Here is a 17,715-nt window from a genome sequence, read left to right on the forward strand (position 1 = left end):
ACCCTATATGCGAGACAGAATAAGAGACACAGATGCATAGAACAGTCTTATGGACTCTGAGGGAGAAGGTGAGGGTGGGACGTTCTGAGAGAATAGCATTGAAACATGTATATTATCATATGTGAAACAGAACACCATTCCAGGTTCGATGCATGAGACAAATGCTCAGGGCTGGGGCAATGGGATGACCCAGAGGGATGGGATGGGGAGGGAGGTGGGAGGGGGGTTCAGGATGGGGAGCACATGTAAACCCATGGCTGATTCATGTCAATGTATGGCAAAAACTACTACAATATTGTAAAGTAATTAGCCCCCAACTAAAATAAATAAATTTATTAAAAAAATAAATAAATAAAGGGCTGGGGGGCTGGGGAGGGCTCAGCTCTGGCTTCAGAGTGCATCAGCTTTTGACTTCCTGGGTCAGCTCCCGCAGGCGCTGCCTTAAAAAAGGAACCTGCTCTGACAGAAGATCCCCCATGCTGTTCTGATTTGGGTCTCATTTTCTGTAGTGATGCCTCCACGACTGTTTCACAGCCTTCCTCCCCTCCTCCCCTCTGTGGTTTTTCCCTTTCCCTCCCTGACCAGCTTTTCTGGGCCTTCTCACTGGGTTCTGTCAGGGGAGATCTCTTCTCCTATGTCCTCTCTTTTCCGACCCTTTACTTCCAGGTCTCACTGAGAAATAGCAACTCTCAAATGCCCCTTGTGAAATAAACACCTAAACTCCCAGAGTCACAGAAAACGTGCTATTGAGCCTTATCCTTGCTGCAGGCTCACAGCAGTCTCTCTCAGTCGCTGCCTTGACAGAGCGAATTGCCTGGTTTAAAATGAGGTTGTCCAATGCACCGGTGACATGAGGTGCAAAGGCCCACCCCCTTGCTTCAGTGGGGGGCTGCTCAGAAGGGCCATCCCACTCCAGCGCATCCCATGGGACCCACTTCAGCATTTGCTTCCTCCCTCTGCCCAGCCCTGTTTCCCTCCCACCCTCTTAGTTCCCAGAACTCTCCCCAGCGAGTCTCTGCCTCAGAGGAACCAAGTTTCCTGTTTCCTGGGGAATTCAAACTAAGAATTAAATGTATTTAGTCCTCACAACAACTTTATGAAATAAGTGCATCATTTATTCTAGAGACAAGGAAACAGAGGCATGGAATGGTTAAGAAGCTCGCCTAAGGTCTCCCATCAGTAAATGGAGGAGCCCAGATTTGAAACCAAAAAATCTAGATCTTACACTCAGGTGCAGCCTCTTTTGCATTGCATTGCAGGTGGATTCTTTACCACTGAACCACCAGGGAAGCTCTCACGTGCAGCCTCTTAATAGCAGTCCCAAAGGGAAGCATTGGGGAATGGGGAAACTAGAGAGAGGCAGGGCATTTATTACCTGTATCTCAGAGGTGAAGACGCTGAACTAGCCAGAAACTGCTTAAAGGCAGGATCATTCATTAGCTACGGAAGTGTTGGGATTTGGAGAGGGGGAGTGGAAAAAGTACAGTAAATTCATATTTGAATTCCGGCAGAGCACTGACTGTGTGACTGTGAGCAAATCATTCACCCCGAGTCTTAGTAACAAGTACATAGTAGATGCTCAATAAAGCCAGCACCCACCTCCCCTCCAAACACACACAGTCTTTGTCTGCTCTTTCTAACTCTGATCTTGGGCAAGTCTCTAACGTTCTGACTCAAGTTTCTTCATCTATAAAATGAGGTGATGATGATAAAGGGCTTACTTGGTTGACCCGAGGCCATGTGGTAAGAACACAGTCAATGGAAGTTATCAGTATAATCGTGATGCTGTGCTGTCGGGCTTGCACCGTGTGCTCGGGTCCTTAGGGCCGAACAGGCTCAGGCTTGAGCTGTGATCGACACCAGGTGTACCTCCCCTGTCCACCACCCCCACGCAAGTTCTCCTGGCATCGCTGAGATGGTTTCCTGCTTTTACTAGCGGCCGGCGGTTTTTTTTACCTACTAAACTCCGTGCGCGCGTCTCCTCTCCGTGTGACTTCTCTGCCGCTTCTCCCTCCCCAGGCCGGCGTCCGCTCGGAGGAGGGGGCAGCCCCGTGAGCACCCCCGCGGAGCGAAGGCTGCACCGGGCGAGGGCGCATCCTGGGCCGGGCGCCCCTCCCCGTCGAGCTCCAGGCCCCGCCTCCGCCTTCGCCCGCGCTCAGTACCGCTCTCCGATTGGTCGGCGGCGCGCAGCCGCTCCGCCCCCTACAAGGGAATAAAAGCCGCCGGCTCCGCTTATCCCGTTCAGAAAACCCAGACAGGCGCTGGCCGCCTTTCCTCTGTGTTTTCGCGGTCTGCGGTGCCCGCTGGAGCCCGCTACCATCGTCCCCAAGACGTGCTGCCCTGCACCCGTAGCCATGTGTCGGACCCTGGCCGCCTTCCCCACCACCTGCCTGGAGAGGTAAGAGCAGGTTGTCCAGACGCCTGGGGGACGAAGGACAAGTCCCGCCAACCTTAGGGAGTGAAGCGGCCGACTTGCAGACCTGGGTGGGCTGAAGAACGGGATGAAAGTGACTTGAGAGGCAGAGGTCATCTTGGTTCCGCGTTCTCAGATGCCTCTCTCAGAGTCTCAGGGAACGATGGGTGACGGGAACCGAGAAGGCAAAGCCAAGGGAAGCAGGGGGACCACCGTTTACTGCCATTCCCCACCATTCCTCTGACAAGTGGCAATTCTACCCAGGTGACCTGCTGCAGGAAGACCGCGGGGTCATCAGCAGGCGAAACTGAGTCTTCCCCAGTTTAGCACTTGGTTTTCATTCTAAGTTATAGAGCTAAGGGCATGGCCTCCTCTGATCCTGGAAATATAGGGAACTGTTTTTCAGGCCCTCAGCGAGGGATGTCCCCACTTCCCAGGGACCTACACACCCACTCCAATCCTTGCTGGAGCCGGTGGCTGGGAAGGAAAAAGTAAAGATGAAGGCAGAAATCAGCTTCCACACAGCTCCGGAAATATTTGTGACAAGCCTAGAGAGTACTGAAATGCTTTCTGCTAAATCAACAGGCACAAAGATAGATCAATGTGACTTAAGTGGGGAAAAAGCCCATGTGTGCTATACTGCAAACCCCTAAACTGTAAGACAACCAAGTCACAGCTCAAATATTGCTTTCATTGTTTCTGGGCTCGTGATACTGATGAGAGAGGTGAAGCATAAGCCCTGGGAGCAGCTATGGGTTCACAGGAACCCTCAGGCTTGGAATTTGGGTGGCACAAGCCTGTGCTCTTCTGGGACTTCGTGAATCTCTCTGCCCTGACTAAGCAAGGGGAGAATCCTCACGAGCTCATGCTTTGCCTTCCAGAGCCAAAGAATTCAAGACACGGCTGGGGATCTTTCTTCACAAGTCAGAACTGGGCTCCGATACTGGGAGTGTTGGCAAGTTCGAGTGGGGCAGTAAACACAGCAAAGAGGGGTAAGTCCTGCTGACCAGCCCAGAGCCCCTAGAGGGAAGGAGCCAGATTTAGGATGGGAGTCCTCAGAAGGAAAATACTAGGAGAAATTAGGCCATGCCATCGTGGACCTTGGTGACCTCTTCCTAGAGATTGTAATGGAACTTCTTGCTGGTCTGCTATGGCTATCTGTCTCATGGGTGACTGGGTGGATGGCTCCAGCCTTCTAAGTCCACCAACAAATGAGGATACCCAGGGCTGGAATGTCTAGTTACCAGACTCTCCCACCTGGAGATGCCATTGCATGTGTGACCAGGGCAAGGGCAGGGCCCAGGGCCACTGGACTCTGCTTCCACTTGCATGCAGTTGACCGGGAAGCCCTGTTATATTGACTGTCAACTGTGGCAGGTGCTGTGCTGGGCTCTGGAGTTGTGGGTAGACATAATCTCTCTTCAGGAGACCCTTATTTCCTTGAGAAAGTGTACAAAACAAACTGAGAATTAGGGGAATCGAAGAAATTTTAGACAGCAAAAACACAGTCTTAGATATTTACCGAGGGCCGGAAGGTCCCTGCTTTGGTTTCTGGTTACTAAGTTGTCCTCTAGAAAACACAACCATTTCCCTAAACCTCAGCAAAAAGTTGGGGAGTTTGAGGAGTCAGCTCCGGTAATTTTACTGAGCAAGCCTCTGTGTGAATTATACAACTTCAGAGTTCTGGCTAGGATTTGTGCTATGTATTAGCTTATTGTTGTTGTTTTTTAAATTAAAATCTTGCTCCCCCCCTCCTTTTTTTAGCAGAAACTTCTCGGAAGACGTGCTGGGATGGAAAGAGTCATTTGACTTGCTGCTGAGCAGTAAAAGTGAGTTGTGTCTGTTGTGTCTGTCTGTGGATGGCGCACGGGTGGCACATGTGTACCCATGTGCTACAGAGCCAGCCTGAGGATGCTGAGAATGTGGGCAAAATAATAGTAATAGTAATAATAATCCCCTAGTGTGTCAGCCTCTATCCATAATACAAAGGCAGGTCCTTGTTTGAGAAAATTACATCCTAAAAATAGAGCCATTAAATACAATTGCTGTCTTTTCTTCTTTTATTCCCGGCTGGCTGTCCCCACTGTCTGACCTGCCTCTTCCTCTCTCCCTGCAACCCCAGATGGAGTGGCCACCTTCCACGCCTTCCTGAAGACAGAGTTCAGCGAGGAGAACCTGGAGTTCTGGCTGGCCTGTGAGGAGTTCAAGAAGCTCCGGTCTGCTACCAAGCTGGCCTCTCGGGCTCACCGGATCTTTGAGGAGTTCATCTGCAGTGAAGCCCCCAAAGAGGTCAGAGCCATGACCCATTCCAGGGATCCTGCAGACCCTGCCTGCTCCTTCCCAGCTGAGAATTGGGGATGGTCAGGGGCCAGTAAGGGAAGGGCTGAGTTTAGAAGCAGAGTGGCCTCATCTGACATAGAAGGCTGGAGATCAAAAAAGACAGGCTCCAGGCCACCCCTGGGTACCGTTACCCTCAGAGTCATCAACGGGACTGGAGGGGTTGGCAGAGGTTTTGGCTTCTGTCCACACCCACTTTTGTAAACTAAGCCCTTTTTAGAGACTCGGAATACTTAACACAACTGCGGAGACAGTTCATCGTAGGATAACCTGACTCAGCCCCCCAGCTGACCTGCTTCACTCTCTCAGGTCTGTGGTTGGTGACCTTTTCAACCATCCCTCAGGCCTCCACCGTGTTTGATAAGGAATATGACGCCACCTCGTGGAGAGAGTAGTAATGGCTGGCTTTTGTATCTTTGTATTTGTTTTCTGAGCTTTTTTATTTCTTCCATAAAGATATGTTCAGCACCAGTTACATGCAAGGCACATTTATAGTCATCGAAGATATGGCAGTGAACACAAAGCCTCTACCCCACTGACAGAAGATGACAGTAACTAATTAAATAAATATTGCCAGGGGGTGATCTGTGCTCTGATAAAAGGAAAGCAGGCTATGAGAGAGAGTACCAGGGTACAGGGTTGGAGGATGTGACACAGGAGACAGAAAATGCAAAGATCAGAGAGTGCCTTTGTGATCACAGGCCAGCGAGTGGGCCCATGTGGAGCGGGGAGTGAGGGAGAGAGAGTAGGAGGTGATGTCACACAGGCGGCCAGGTGCTGGCCCAGGTAGCCTTGTGGGCTCGGCACCCATGTCGGCCTTTTCTCGGAGTGATGGGGAACAACAGAACTGCTAGCAAACTGACTGGTGTTTTATAAGGCTTTCTTTGCTGCTGGATGGAGAACAGACCCTGGGGTTCAGGGGAGGAGAGAGAGACCTGATAGCAGGTGCTGGCACCAGCCTAGGAGAGAGGTGGTGATGACTTGAACCTGGGTTGTCACAGAGAAACAGGTGAAAAGAGGGTGGCTCTGTACCCATTCTTAACATCTCCTGGGTTGTTCTGAGAGAGTGGAGGGTAGAAGTGAGGACAGGCGCAGAGCTGAAAAGCCTACTGATGGTCAACTCAGCTGACCCTCAGTTCCTGGTTCAGAATCCAGTGCTCCTTCCATTGCCCCACCTGCCAGTCCTCCCAGGCCTGCTAGCCCCCTCACCTTGCCATCCCTGGCTCTGAGCCCCCCAACTCACCCATGTGCTTGTCTCCCTTCCCACAGGTGAACATAGACCACGAGACCAGGGAGCTGACCAGAACGAACCTGCAGGCCGCCACGGCCGCGTGCTTCGATGTAGCTCAGGGGAAGACGCGAACCCTAATGGAGAAGGACTCCTACCCGCGCTTCCTGAAGTCCCCTGCTTACCGAGACCTGGCCACCCAAGCCACAGCCTCCTCTGCCTCCCCATCCAGCGGCAGCCCAGCTGAGCCCTCGCACACCTGAGCCTCAGGGCCTGGAAGGAGCCAGCCGGGCAGAGAGATTGAGTCACCCACCCCTGAAGTGCTGTCCCCATGGGGGAGGCAGGTTCTGCAAAGCAAGAGAGGACAGCGAAGGAAAAAACTGACCCAGTGACACCCTCACCTCCAGATCCTTGGGACTGAATTCCATGCATGAGAGGGTCACCCCACTTCTAGGACCTGTGGACCAGGGCTGAAGATGGGGGTTGTGTGGGGCTCTGAAAGGGGGAAGAATGATGGTGCAAGAGTCATCATTGGCTCTGGCCATTCTCTACAGGACAAGGGATATTCTCAGGGGGCTTTGCGAAATGCATGGATAAAGGGGAACTTGAAAATGAGGCAAAGACAACCACGTTAGCCAGTTTTGCCTATTGAATGGTTGACCCGTTTTCCTAATTTCCAGACTGTCCTGGGCATGGAGGGAGCCATGGACGTGCAGTCTTCCCATCCTGTCCTCCTTACCTGCCTCTGGGCTACTGGGGGCCAGGGGGCCTCCCCTAGCTTGCACTTCTCATACTCCTGTGTCCAGCCTGGCATTCTTGTCGAGGCCAGAGAACCAATGTGATGCTTGCCCCGAATGAGATATTTACCTCAAAAACTGGCCTTCGAGCCCCTCTCCAAATCAGTAGAGAGCCCTGAAAACAGACCATCTTGCTCATGCGAAATGAACCTTGGTGCTCTTGGTGGGCTCTTGCGGGGGTCCCTGACTCCATCTGTGCCGCCGGGTCCACCTGTGAGCAGGGCCTGCTGAGAGCCTCTTGCTGGGATGTGCCCCCTCTTAGCTCTGAGCTGCCCGGAGCAAGGCGCGGGGCCTCTTGGTGAGTGGCTAGTCCAGCCCTTATGCTGGGTGGAACGAGGGAGAAAGGGCTCCTGGGAAACAAACCTCATGGCAGTTCCAGAAAGTCCTGTTTAAATCAAGCTAATATTTTGTTTTTGTGAGGACGAGAACAGGGAAAAAGAGATTCCCCAGGTTGGAAGGGGGGCCTTGTGTTTGTTTCCTGTGGATTTCAGGGGTGTTCTCACTGGGGTGTCGCTGAGAAACAAGGCAGGGACCTCAGTGAACTTGGACAGCCCATAGAAGCTGGGAATGAAGCTGGGGTGGAGAGAGGCTGCTGGCAAGAGCAGGACTAGGGGAAATCAGAACCTGCTTGTCACCCCAGGGCATCACCAAACACCCATTCCCTGGTGGGACTTCTGCTCTGGCCAGGCTGGGGAGGTGAATTAACCAAGCAGCCCCCTCTTGCCCCCAGGGAAATCCACACTGTTCTCTCTGCACTAGGAGCTCCTCCAGGAGAAAAGTATTTAAGCCTAACATATTGTTGGTTTTGTGACAATGGTCACGGCACATTATTTTTTATTGCTGTTGTCATGTTGTTGCTATTGTTATTTATTGTCATTTGCGCGTTTGCCTCTCCTGGAGAATCCACAGGAGCTGGTAGCCTGGCTGTCTCCCTCTTTCCAGCGGACGCTACCTCTTGAAGTGCTGGGAACCTGTTGGCTCCCGCCAGGAACTCCTCGCCGTTTAAATATTTATTTATTGTTGACAACGGGAGCTGGTTTCCTAGATGTGAACGATGTACTTATTCAACCCCCGTTTTCCTATTTCAGCATGTTATTTTATTGTGAAATAAAAATAAAACCCAAACGTGAGATCCTGTCTGCAAGGGCTGTGTGGTCAGGGGAAGAGGGAAGGGAAGTGCTCGGGCCGGGGGGTGCCTTGTGGGAGATCTGGTCTCCGGAAATGTCACAGGACACATGGGGAAGCTTGCTGGTGTATGGGCAGAGGCACACATTCAAGGCCCACGTTTTCCTAGTGACTGGTTCTAACGGTGGCCACCAGGATGGTAACTTCAGCTGGTGATGGCCCAGCTCATGTAAGCTGTGTGTCAAGCCTGGCCTGGGACCTGGGACCCTTTGCTGCAAGGCTGCAATGCTTGCACCTGGATACACGTCTCCTCCAGCAACAAAATACAAAGGAACCATGGGACTCAAAAGAACTGTGTGCATGTACAGCTGGGGCAAATTCTGTACCCAAATGATACAAAGAGACCAAAAAACACAACTGTCACTTTTGAACAGCTTAGAGCAAAAATGGGATACTGCACATGTGCCCTGCACACACCACCACCTAAGAGGTGGAAAAACAGCTAAACCACCCCTCCTGCCTAACCCCTGAACAGACTCCCACCCTCACCTCATAAAGGAACCAGCTCCCTGCTCCTCAGGGAGCGAGCAAGCAAGGGAACCTGTTGTTTGCTTTTACTCCCCTCTGCTGCAGCCGGGGCCCCAGTTGAACCGTGTCTGAATTTCTTGTCTGGCCTCCAGTCAATTTCTATTGACTGGGGAAGGCCAAGAACCCTGGCTGGTGACAGCTGGACCCAGCTCAGCTGCCATTTCAGAGCCCATCTCCTCTGTCCACCTGACCCAGCATGAGCCATTCCCGGTTTTTGGAATATCAAGGGGTGGTTTCCCCTGGCCAAATGGCCACACATTGTCAGTTGGGGGCGGGGGACTTCTGTGACATTTTCACCTTTGCCCATTTCCAATTTGCATTAGTGTACTTTTGGGCTTCCCTCATGGACAGAGGAGCCTGGTAGGCTGCAGTCCATGGGGTCGCTAAGAGTCGGACACGACTGAGCGACTTCAGTTTCACTTTTCACTTTCATGCATTGGAGAAGGAAATGGCAACCCACTCCAGTGTTCTTGCCTGGAGAATCCCAGGGACGGGGGAGCCTGGTGGGCTGCCGTCTATGGAATCGCACAGAGTTGGACACGACTGAAGCGACTTAGCAGCAGTAGCAGTATAGCTCAGTTGGTAAAGAATCCACCTGCAATGCGGGAGACCTGGGTTCGATCCCTGGGTTGGGAAGATCCCCTGGAGAAGGGAAAGGCTACCCACTCCAGTATTCTGGCCTGGAGAATTCCATGAACTATACAGAGAGTTGGGCACGACTGAGCAACTTTCACTTCACTATGAGTTCAAAGAATTAGCATTCCTTATAATTTCATAGACATCTCTGAGATGAACTTTGGGAAGCCACTTGATGCTTGGGACTGCTCCATTCCCGGGGAAGAGAATGAGCAGTTTGCACTGGGCTAGAAAGAACTTGGAGTTAGGCTTGCAAGGATCAAATCTGCTCTTACTCTGCCAGTCACCTCCTTGTTCTCCCCAAATTCTTCTCTAAGTTGAATTATCTGTTTATATACAAATCTAGGCCTTATATTGACTTTTATTTTCCCCTCATTGTTAGTCTGAGTAAAGTGACCAGACTTCAGGTACATTAAGTAGAAAAGCCCATGGAATCACATTCGAAGCCCAGATCTAAGGGGCAGTTGTGTGTGTGATGCCAGGAGGGATTCTGAGCTTAAAGGCCAGGAAGATGGGAACAAACACCAGGGCAGGCCCTGATCTCATTTAGTCCAATGACAGGTCTGTGAGGTAGGTGTGAAAACCCTATGACACAGATGGGGAAACTGAAGCTCCCAGGGGTGGGATCTGGGGGAACATGCCCAGGGAAGCAGGTTTGAGAGAGGGGCAGAGATGAGAGCTGAATACAATTACACCAAGGGGGGGGAGGGAGTCCAGTCTGTGAGAGATGGTCAAGGGCTATGATGCATGAGGGAAGAAAAAAGATGGTACCGAGAGAGTCAGGAACCTTGTCCTCATTACTTTCCTTCCACCTTTTTGTCTTTTTTTTTTAAACATGCATTTATTGCATCTAGTGCATCCTACGTGCCTAGCAGAAAACCAAAAATAGCTGTACCATCACTGCAGGCAACCTCAGTTAACGGTGGATGGGGATTCTGGGTAAGTTCAGACAAGGGCACAAATGTGTACTTTCTGATGCAGTATAGGCTTCCCAGGTAGCTCAGTGGTAAAGAATCCACCTACCAATGCAGGGGACTCGGGTTCAGATCCTGGGTTGGGAAGATCCCCATGGAGGAGGAAATGGAAAGCCACTCTAGTATTCTTGCCTGGAAAATCCCATGGACAGTGGAGATTTGTGGGCCACTATGCATGGGGTTGCAAAGAGTCAGACACGACTAAAATGACTGAGCATGCATATATGGGCGCCAGTGGGAAATGGTGGGTGTGGTCAGCGAATGGTAGAGAAATGAACAGGGGGGATATGGACTTCCAGGGACTGAGGTGGGTACTGGCAGGCTTCTCATCCAGTAAGTCCATCCTCAAGGCTTGTTGCCCTCTCCTAGCCCTTCTTCACATACAGGGTGGTCTTGAAGCCCATGATGTAGTCTCAAGGTGGTAGATACTCATTAAAGAAGACTCTTGGCTGACCTTGGAGACCAATGGCTCTTGGTCTTTCAGGTGTCAGGCTCAGACCAAAACAGGACCCCTATTGTATTGGTTCTCAGAGTGCTTAAAAGATTTCCTGAAAATCTTGCAGCCAGCAAGAAGTCTCCAGCATCTTTAAACTCACCAACTCAGTTCCTCCCCCCAGCATTTCAGGCTTTGGCTTAGCACCCAAAGCCCTTCTTGAGTGGGCCGTCTATGCTTCTCCGGCCTCTGCTCCGTCACCTGCCCCTTGAAAACAAATCGTTCACGGTTCCCACACTCACCCTACTGTTCAAGCCTCCTTGCTTCTGCCTCCTGGCCCACCTCCCTGCTGTGTCACCTACCCTCATCACAGCTACCCATGGCCTCCTTCATCAGTCTAGGGAAGCAACTTTCAAAAGCTGGCCCAAGGGTCTTTCTGGGGCGCTGTCCCTGAGCCTTTGGGTCTGATCACGGACGCCTGTGCTTTACCTGTCCCCGCTGAGCCAGTCTTTAGCCATGAAACAGTGATTGGAGCACTCTGTGCCTGCATTCAAGCCCTTCAGTGGCTCCCCTTTGACCCTGAGAGAGTCCAGCTCTTAGGATGACATACAAGGCTCACTCTGACCCGACACAAGCCCCTCTTATGACTTCCCCCCTGCCCAGGTGGCCCTTACCCATCTGCTGTTTTTCTCTGCTTGGAATGTCTTTTTACTTTTATTTGTTTTTAAAAATTAGGGCTTGGGAGCTGTGGAGGAGAACGCCCTCCTCAAAAAGCCTCTTGAAAATCTAGCAAAACCATCACCTTCTTAAGTGAAGCCTTCCCAGACATCCATTTCCCGGAATCTCTCTGAAACTTCCATAATTCTAGGACAGCCTTGCCAACTGAAAAAAAAAAAAAGCTCATAACCTGAAAGTTGAGAGTTGTGTTTATTCGGTGGGGATTTTTAGGACTTCAAGGCCAAGAGGCAGCATCTCAGGTAGCCCTTGAGAAACTGCTCTGGGGGTGGGGGTGGGAGTGAGGGTGTGGTGGGAAGAAAGGGAAGGAGGGGAGGTGGGGGGGAGGGGGTGGGGAAGGGAGTCAGGTTATACAGAAGTTTGTACAAAGGAGGCAGATAGTCTGAACATCGAAGATTATTGTTAATTAAGGAAAATCAGATATCTCAAGTTAAGGAATTTAGGGCTCTTCTATGTATGGGAAGATGCAAGAGTCAGGGCTCACTGAACTCATTCCTTTCATATGCATCTCAGCTCTCTGGGGCCAGTACCCTATTTTTTTTTTTTTTTCAATTTTGTTGCATCCTTAGTCACTGTAGGGAGTGGTGGGAGCTGACAGCTGCTGGATTGCAGGCGCTGTTCTCCCTTTTGGGGGCCCTCAGGGCTCAGAAATTCACATTTGGAGGGCAGAATCTCAAACCGATGGCTGTGACATCCTTGTTTATAGATGTGGCAGGAGATATTCCATTTCACACCCTCTTCTTACCTTGACTGCTTCATGTAAGACATGACACTGTCACTTACCTCTTCACAGCTCTTTCCTTTCACTAAACCACTCTCTTCAAGATTGGGAGCCATATTATTTGATACAATGGAACAGAACAGACTATGGCAGAGTGCAATCCAGCCTGTAGAGTTGGAACGTTGGAGTAGAAACTAGTTCATTCATTGTATGACCTGGGGAAGTTATTAAACCTCTCCAAAGGCTTAGGTCTCTCATCTGTCAATGAGGACAATAAGAGTGCATGCACCCTTCATAGAGCATGGAATGAAAAAGTGTTGCGTACAACATTGATGTCTCATGAATATTAAACTGTTATTATTACCTGATGCCAGGTACTCAGCATGGTCAATAACTATATATTGACTTTCTGAAAAGAATGGAAGAGTCACAATTCAAAGCCAGGATTCCAAGTCTACTTTTCTAAGTATAGTACAGCTGTTTCCATACTGTATTTTATTTGATATGAAGGGCATTCCAGAATTCCAGGAGAGGGAATCAAGTGTTGAGCCATTAATCCACATAGTATTCACTTAAAGCCCAGTTGGCTGATGCTATCTCCAAATCAGTTCTGCTGTTTCTTGTGACTGTGGAGGCCTGGCCCATCCCTCACCAGGCCATGACTCACCCTCTGCTGCCTCCCTGTGGCTATGTCAAGTCAGGCTATACAAACTTTTTCCTTGGAATCGCCTGTTGTTGTTCAGTCGCTAAGTCATGTCTGACTCTTTGCAGCCTCATGGACTGTAGCACGCCAGGCTCCTCTGTCCTCCACTATCTCCTAGAGTTTTCTCAGTTTCATGACCATCGAGTCAGTGATGCTACCTAACCATTGTTAGGTAAACCATCGCTTTCTTCTTTTGTCTTCAATCTTTCCCAGCATCAGGGTCTTTTCCAATGAGTTGGTTCTTCGTATCAGATGGCCAAAATGTTGGAGCTTCAGCATTAGCAACAGTCCCCTTCCAATGAATATTCAGGGTTGATTTCTTTAGGATTGACTGGTTTGATCTCCTTACTGTCCAAGGGACTCTCAAGAGTCTTCTCCAGCGCCACAATTTGAAAGCATCAGTTCTTTGGCACTCAGCCTTCTTTACGGTCCAACTCTCACATCCATAGGTGACTTACTGGAAAAACCATAGTTTCAACTATATGGGCCTTTGTCGCCAAAGTGATGTCTCTGCTTTTTAATACACTGTCTAGGTTTGTCGTAGCTTTTCTTCCAAGGAGCAAGCATTTTTAATTTCATGGCTGCAGTCACCATCCTCAGTGATTTTGGAGCCCAAGAAAATAAAATCTGTCACTGCCTCCACTTTTTCTTCTTCCATTTGCCATGAAGTGATGGGACCAGATGCCAGGATCTTAGTTTTTTGAATGTTGAGTTTCAAGCCAACTTTTTCACTCTCCTCTTTCACCCTCATCAAAAGACTCCCTAGTTCTTCACTTCCTGCCATTAGAGTCGTATCATCTGTGTATCTGAGGTTGTTGATATTTCTCCCAGCAATCTTGATTCCAGCTTGTGATTCATCCAGCCTGGCATTTTTCATGATGTATTCTGCATACAAGTTAAATAAGCAGGGTGACAATATACAGCCTTGATGTACTCCTTTTCTAATTTTGAGCCACTCAGTTGTTCCATGACCAGTTCTAACTGTTGCTTCTTGACCTGCATACAGGTTTCTCAGAAGACAGGTAAGGTGGTCTGGTATTTCCATTTCTTTAAGAATTTTCCACAGTTTCTTGTGATCCACACAGTCAAAGGCTTTAACATTGTCAATAAGGCAGAAGTAGATATTTTTCTGTAACTCTCTAGATTTCTCTTTAATCTAATGAATATTGGCAGTTTGATATCTGGTTCCTCGGCCTTTTCTAAACCCAGTTTGAACATATGGAAGTTCTTGATTCATGTACTGCGGAAGCCTAGCTTGAAAGATTTTGAGCATAACCTTGCTAGTGTGTGAAATAAGTGCAATTGGGTGGTAGTTTGAACACTCTTTGGTATTGCCCTTCTTTGGGACTGACCTTTTCCAGTCCTGTGGCCACTGCTGAGTTTTCCAAATTTTTGGCATATTGAGTGCAACACTTTCACAGCATCATCTTTTAGGATTTGAAATAGCTCAGCTAGAATTCTGTCACCTCCACTATCTTTGTTTATAGTAATGCTTCTTAAGGCACACTTAACGTTTTATTCCAGGATGTCTGGCTCTAGGTGAGTGACCACACCACTGTGGTTATCTGAAGAAATCTCTAGTCTTTCCAACACTATTGTTTTCCTCTATTTCTTTGCACTATTCATTTAAGAAGGCCTTCTTATCTCTCCTTGCTATTCTCTGGAACTCTCTATTCAGCTGGGTGTATCTTTTCCTTTCTCCCTTGCTTTTTGCTTCTCTTATTTCCTCAGCTGTTTATAAAGCCTCCTCAGACAACAGTTTGGCCTTCCTGCATTTCTTTTCCTTTTGGGATAGTTTTGGTCGCTGCCTCCTATACAATGTTACAAACCTCCATCCGTAGTTCTTCAGACTGTTTGTCTACCAGATCTAATCCTGTTTGTTACTTCTACTGTATAATCATAAGGGATTTGATTTAGGTCATACCTGAATGGCCTAGCAGTTTCCCCTACTTTCTTCAATTTAAGCCTGAATTTTGCAATAAGGAGCTGATAATCTGAGCCACAGTCAGCTCCAGGTCTTGCTTTTGCTGACTGTATAGAGCTTCTCCATCTTTGGCTGCAAAGAACATAATCAATCTGATTTTGCTATTGACCATCAGTTGATGTCCATGTGTAGAGTCATCTCTCATGTTGTTGGAGGAGGGTTTTTGCTATGACCCGTGAGTTCTTTTGGCAAAACTCTGTCAGCTTTTTCCCTGCTTCATCTTGTACTCCAAGGCCAAACTAGCCAGTTATTCTGGATATCTCTTGACTTCCTACTTTTGCATTTTGATCCTCTATGATGGAAAGGACATCTTTTTTTGATGTTAGTTCTAGAAGATGCCATAGGTCTTCATAAAACTGGTCACCTTCAGCTTCTTCAGCACCAGTGGTTGGGGCAAAAACTTGGATGACTGTGATGTTGAATGGTTTGCCTTGGAAATGAATGAAAATCATTCTGTCACTTTTGAGACTGTGCCCAAGTACTGCATTGCGGACTCTTGTTGATGATGAGGGCTACTCCATTTCTTCTAAGGGACTGCCTAATTTTGCTCTTATTTAAGTTTGACTCTTTCTTTTGGAATTATATCCAAGAGATATAACCTTTAGTTTTGTTTATTAATGCAGTTTAACTATGCTGTGAAATGTTAATTGAATTGGAAATTATTAGCATAATTGTTAAGATAGCTCAGTAGGTACAGGGGTTACAGTAAGATTTCTTTAGTCAACAGGGCTGAACTTAACTTAAAAAATTGACGCTCTTGGTGTGGATGTGGAGAAAAGGGAACCATTGTGCACAGTTCATGAGATTGCAAATTGTAAATTTCTCAAGATAGAAAACAGTATGGAGCCTCCTCAGAAAATTAAAAATGGAACTGTCATATGATCTATTAATTCCCCTTCTTTTCTTTTTATTGTAGCTATATAATGGGTGTTAATTAAACCTATTGTGGTAATTACTTCAAAGTATATGTGAATCAATACATCATGCTATATAGCTTTAATTTCTAGAATGGCATATGTCAGCTATTTCTCAATAAAACTAGAGGGAATTCCCTGGCAGTTAGGACTTTGCACTTTCACTGCCAGGCCTGGGTTTGATTCCTGGGCCGAGTGGCATGGACAAAAAAAATCAAAATAAGAAAGTAAAGTAAAACTAGAAAAAAGTTTTAATGGAAGCTCTTAGGTAACAAGAATGAGGTGTTCAGGGCATATTAAGTGCTGATCACAAGGTAATTCACTGTTACTGAACCTTTTAAATTGGCCCAGCTGTTCAAATTACTTTCTGAGGAGAAGAAGGATTTAAAACTTAAATAATTGAGCAATGATCCTAAGGGTAAGGAATGTAATGTAGTTAGGTGCTAGATAATGGAGTTTCAGTTTTCATTATTTAGAAAATATCTCTCTTGACTCATAATTCCCATTCTGGTGTTTTCAACCTTCCTCATTCTACTTATTATTCTCTGTACGATTTCCCCCATAAAGCGTATTATATATAATTTACTTATTTTGTTTATTTTCTGGATTCTCCCACAAGAATGAGGCTAGGCATCTTTCTCTGTGCTGTTCCTTGAGGTAGCTCAAATCTCTAGAACAATTGAATTCACTTAATCACTTTGTGCCTCATTTTCTCCATCTGTACAATGGGGTCAAAATAGCATCTATCTCAGGACTTAAGTGACTGAATAACAACAAAAATGTATATATTTTGTTGGCTCAGAATAGTTCCTACAGCATACTAAAGAGCTACATAAATGCTTGCTACTACCCTCATTATTATTAGTTCAGATAGCAAAAGCAGCGTGTGCAGAGACATGGAGGTGGGAAGCAGGATGATGTGATGGGGGACTGGGTGGTAGCAGTGATAATGCCCATAAGGAATTGGGATGGTCAGGGTTATGGTATCATGACCTGAAATCATGTTACATATTGCATTTCTCAATTATTAATGCTCTATTTCTCCCTACTAAGATGCAAGCTTCAGGAAGACCCCCACGAAGCATTTGTGTGATGAATCACTGTATCCCAACATCATTCAACCACCTGCCTGAGGTCACCCAGCAGAACAGCCACAGCTCTGGTTGCAGGACCAGGTCTCAGGACTGCCAGCCTGGTGCCGTTTCCAGAGCGCCCAGGCAAGTGAGGGAGCTTGGGCTTTGGGCTTACCTAGATTTCCTGAGCCTCAGTTTCATCATTAGCAGGATTGTTAGGGGTTGACTGGGTCATATCTCTTGTGAAGCAATGAACAAAGTGCCGGGCACACAGTCAGTGCTCAATAAATGTTTATTTACCGTTCATTTCCCTTAAGAAGATATGGGATTTGTAAACAGTGCTGCGATGAACATTGGGGTACACGTGTCTCTTTCAATTCTGGTTTCCTCGGTGTGTATGCCCAGCAGTGGGATTGCTGGGTCATACGGCAGTTCTATTCCCAGTTTTTTAAGGAATCTCCACACTGTTCTCCATAGTGGCTGTACTAGTTTGCATTCCCACCAACAGTGTAAGAGGGTTCCCTTTTCTCCACACCCTCTCCAGCATTTACTGCTTGTAGACTTTTGGATAGCAGCCATTCTGACTGGTGTGAAATGGTACCTCATTGTGGTTTTGATTTGCATTTCTCTAATAATGAGTGATGTTCTGGGAGAATAGCACTGAAACATGCATATTATCATATGTGAAACAGAACACCATTCCATGTTCGACGCATGAGACAAATGCTCAGGGCTGGGGCAATGGGATGACCCAGAGGGATGGGATGGGGAGGGAGGTGGGAGGGGGGTCCAGGCAGGGGAACACATGTAAATCCATGGCTGATTCATGTCAATGTACGGCAAAAACTACTACAATATTATAAAGTAATTAGCCCCCAACTAAAATAAATAAATTAATTTAAAAAAATAAAAATAAATAAAAAATAAAAAAAAGAAGATATGGGATTTGGAACAACATGGTCGCGATGGAACTGGATGCTGTGATCTGAAAGGCCGCAGGCTTAGCGGCAGGATGCATGCAGCCTCCCTGCCCTCTCCCGGCCCCGGGCTCCTT

General features: G+C 47.9%; 1 protein-coding gene across 2 annotated transcripts; it reads left to right on the forward strand.

Moving 5' to 3' along the window:
- Positions 1 to 2,245: 2,245 nt before the first annotated feature.
- Positions 2,246 to 7,905, forward strand: RGS16 (regulator of G protein signaling 16). 2 transcript variants are annotated; one of them, XM_081486785.1, is made up of 5 exons: positions 2,246 to 2,398; positions 3,295 to 3,405; positions 4,178 to 4,242; positions 4,536 to 4,702; positions 6,020 to 7,905. In XM_081486785.1, exons 1-5 carry the CDS (start codon positions 2,355 to 2,357, stop codon positions 6,239 to 6,241), a joined length of 609 nt encoding a protein of 202 aa, XP_081342911.1. In that variant the 5' UTR covers positions 2,246 to 2,354; the 3' UTR covers positions 6,242 to 7,905. The 2 variants fall into 2 exon arrangements, with proteins under 2 accessions (XP_081342911.1, XP_081342912.1); XM_081486786.1 differs by having other exon boundaries at positions 2,249 to 2,398; positions 4,181 to 4,242.
- The last annotated feature ends 9,810 nt before the right edge of the window (positions 7,906 to 17,715 follow it).

Source organism: Giraffa tippelskirchi, chromosome 5 (genome assembly GCF_054371585.1).
Source record: "Giraffa tippelskirchi isolate mGirTip1 chromosome 5, T2T-mGirTip1v1.2.pri, whole genome shotgun sequence".
Lineage (NCBI taxonomy): Eukaryota > Metazoa > Chordata > Mammalia > Artiodactyla > Giraffidae > Giraffa > Giraffa tippelskirchi.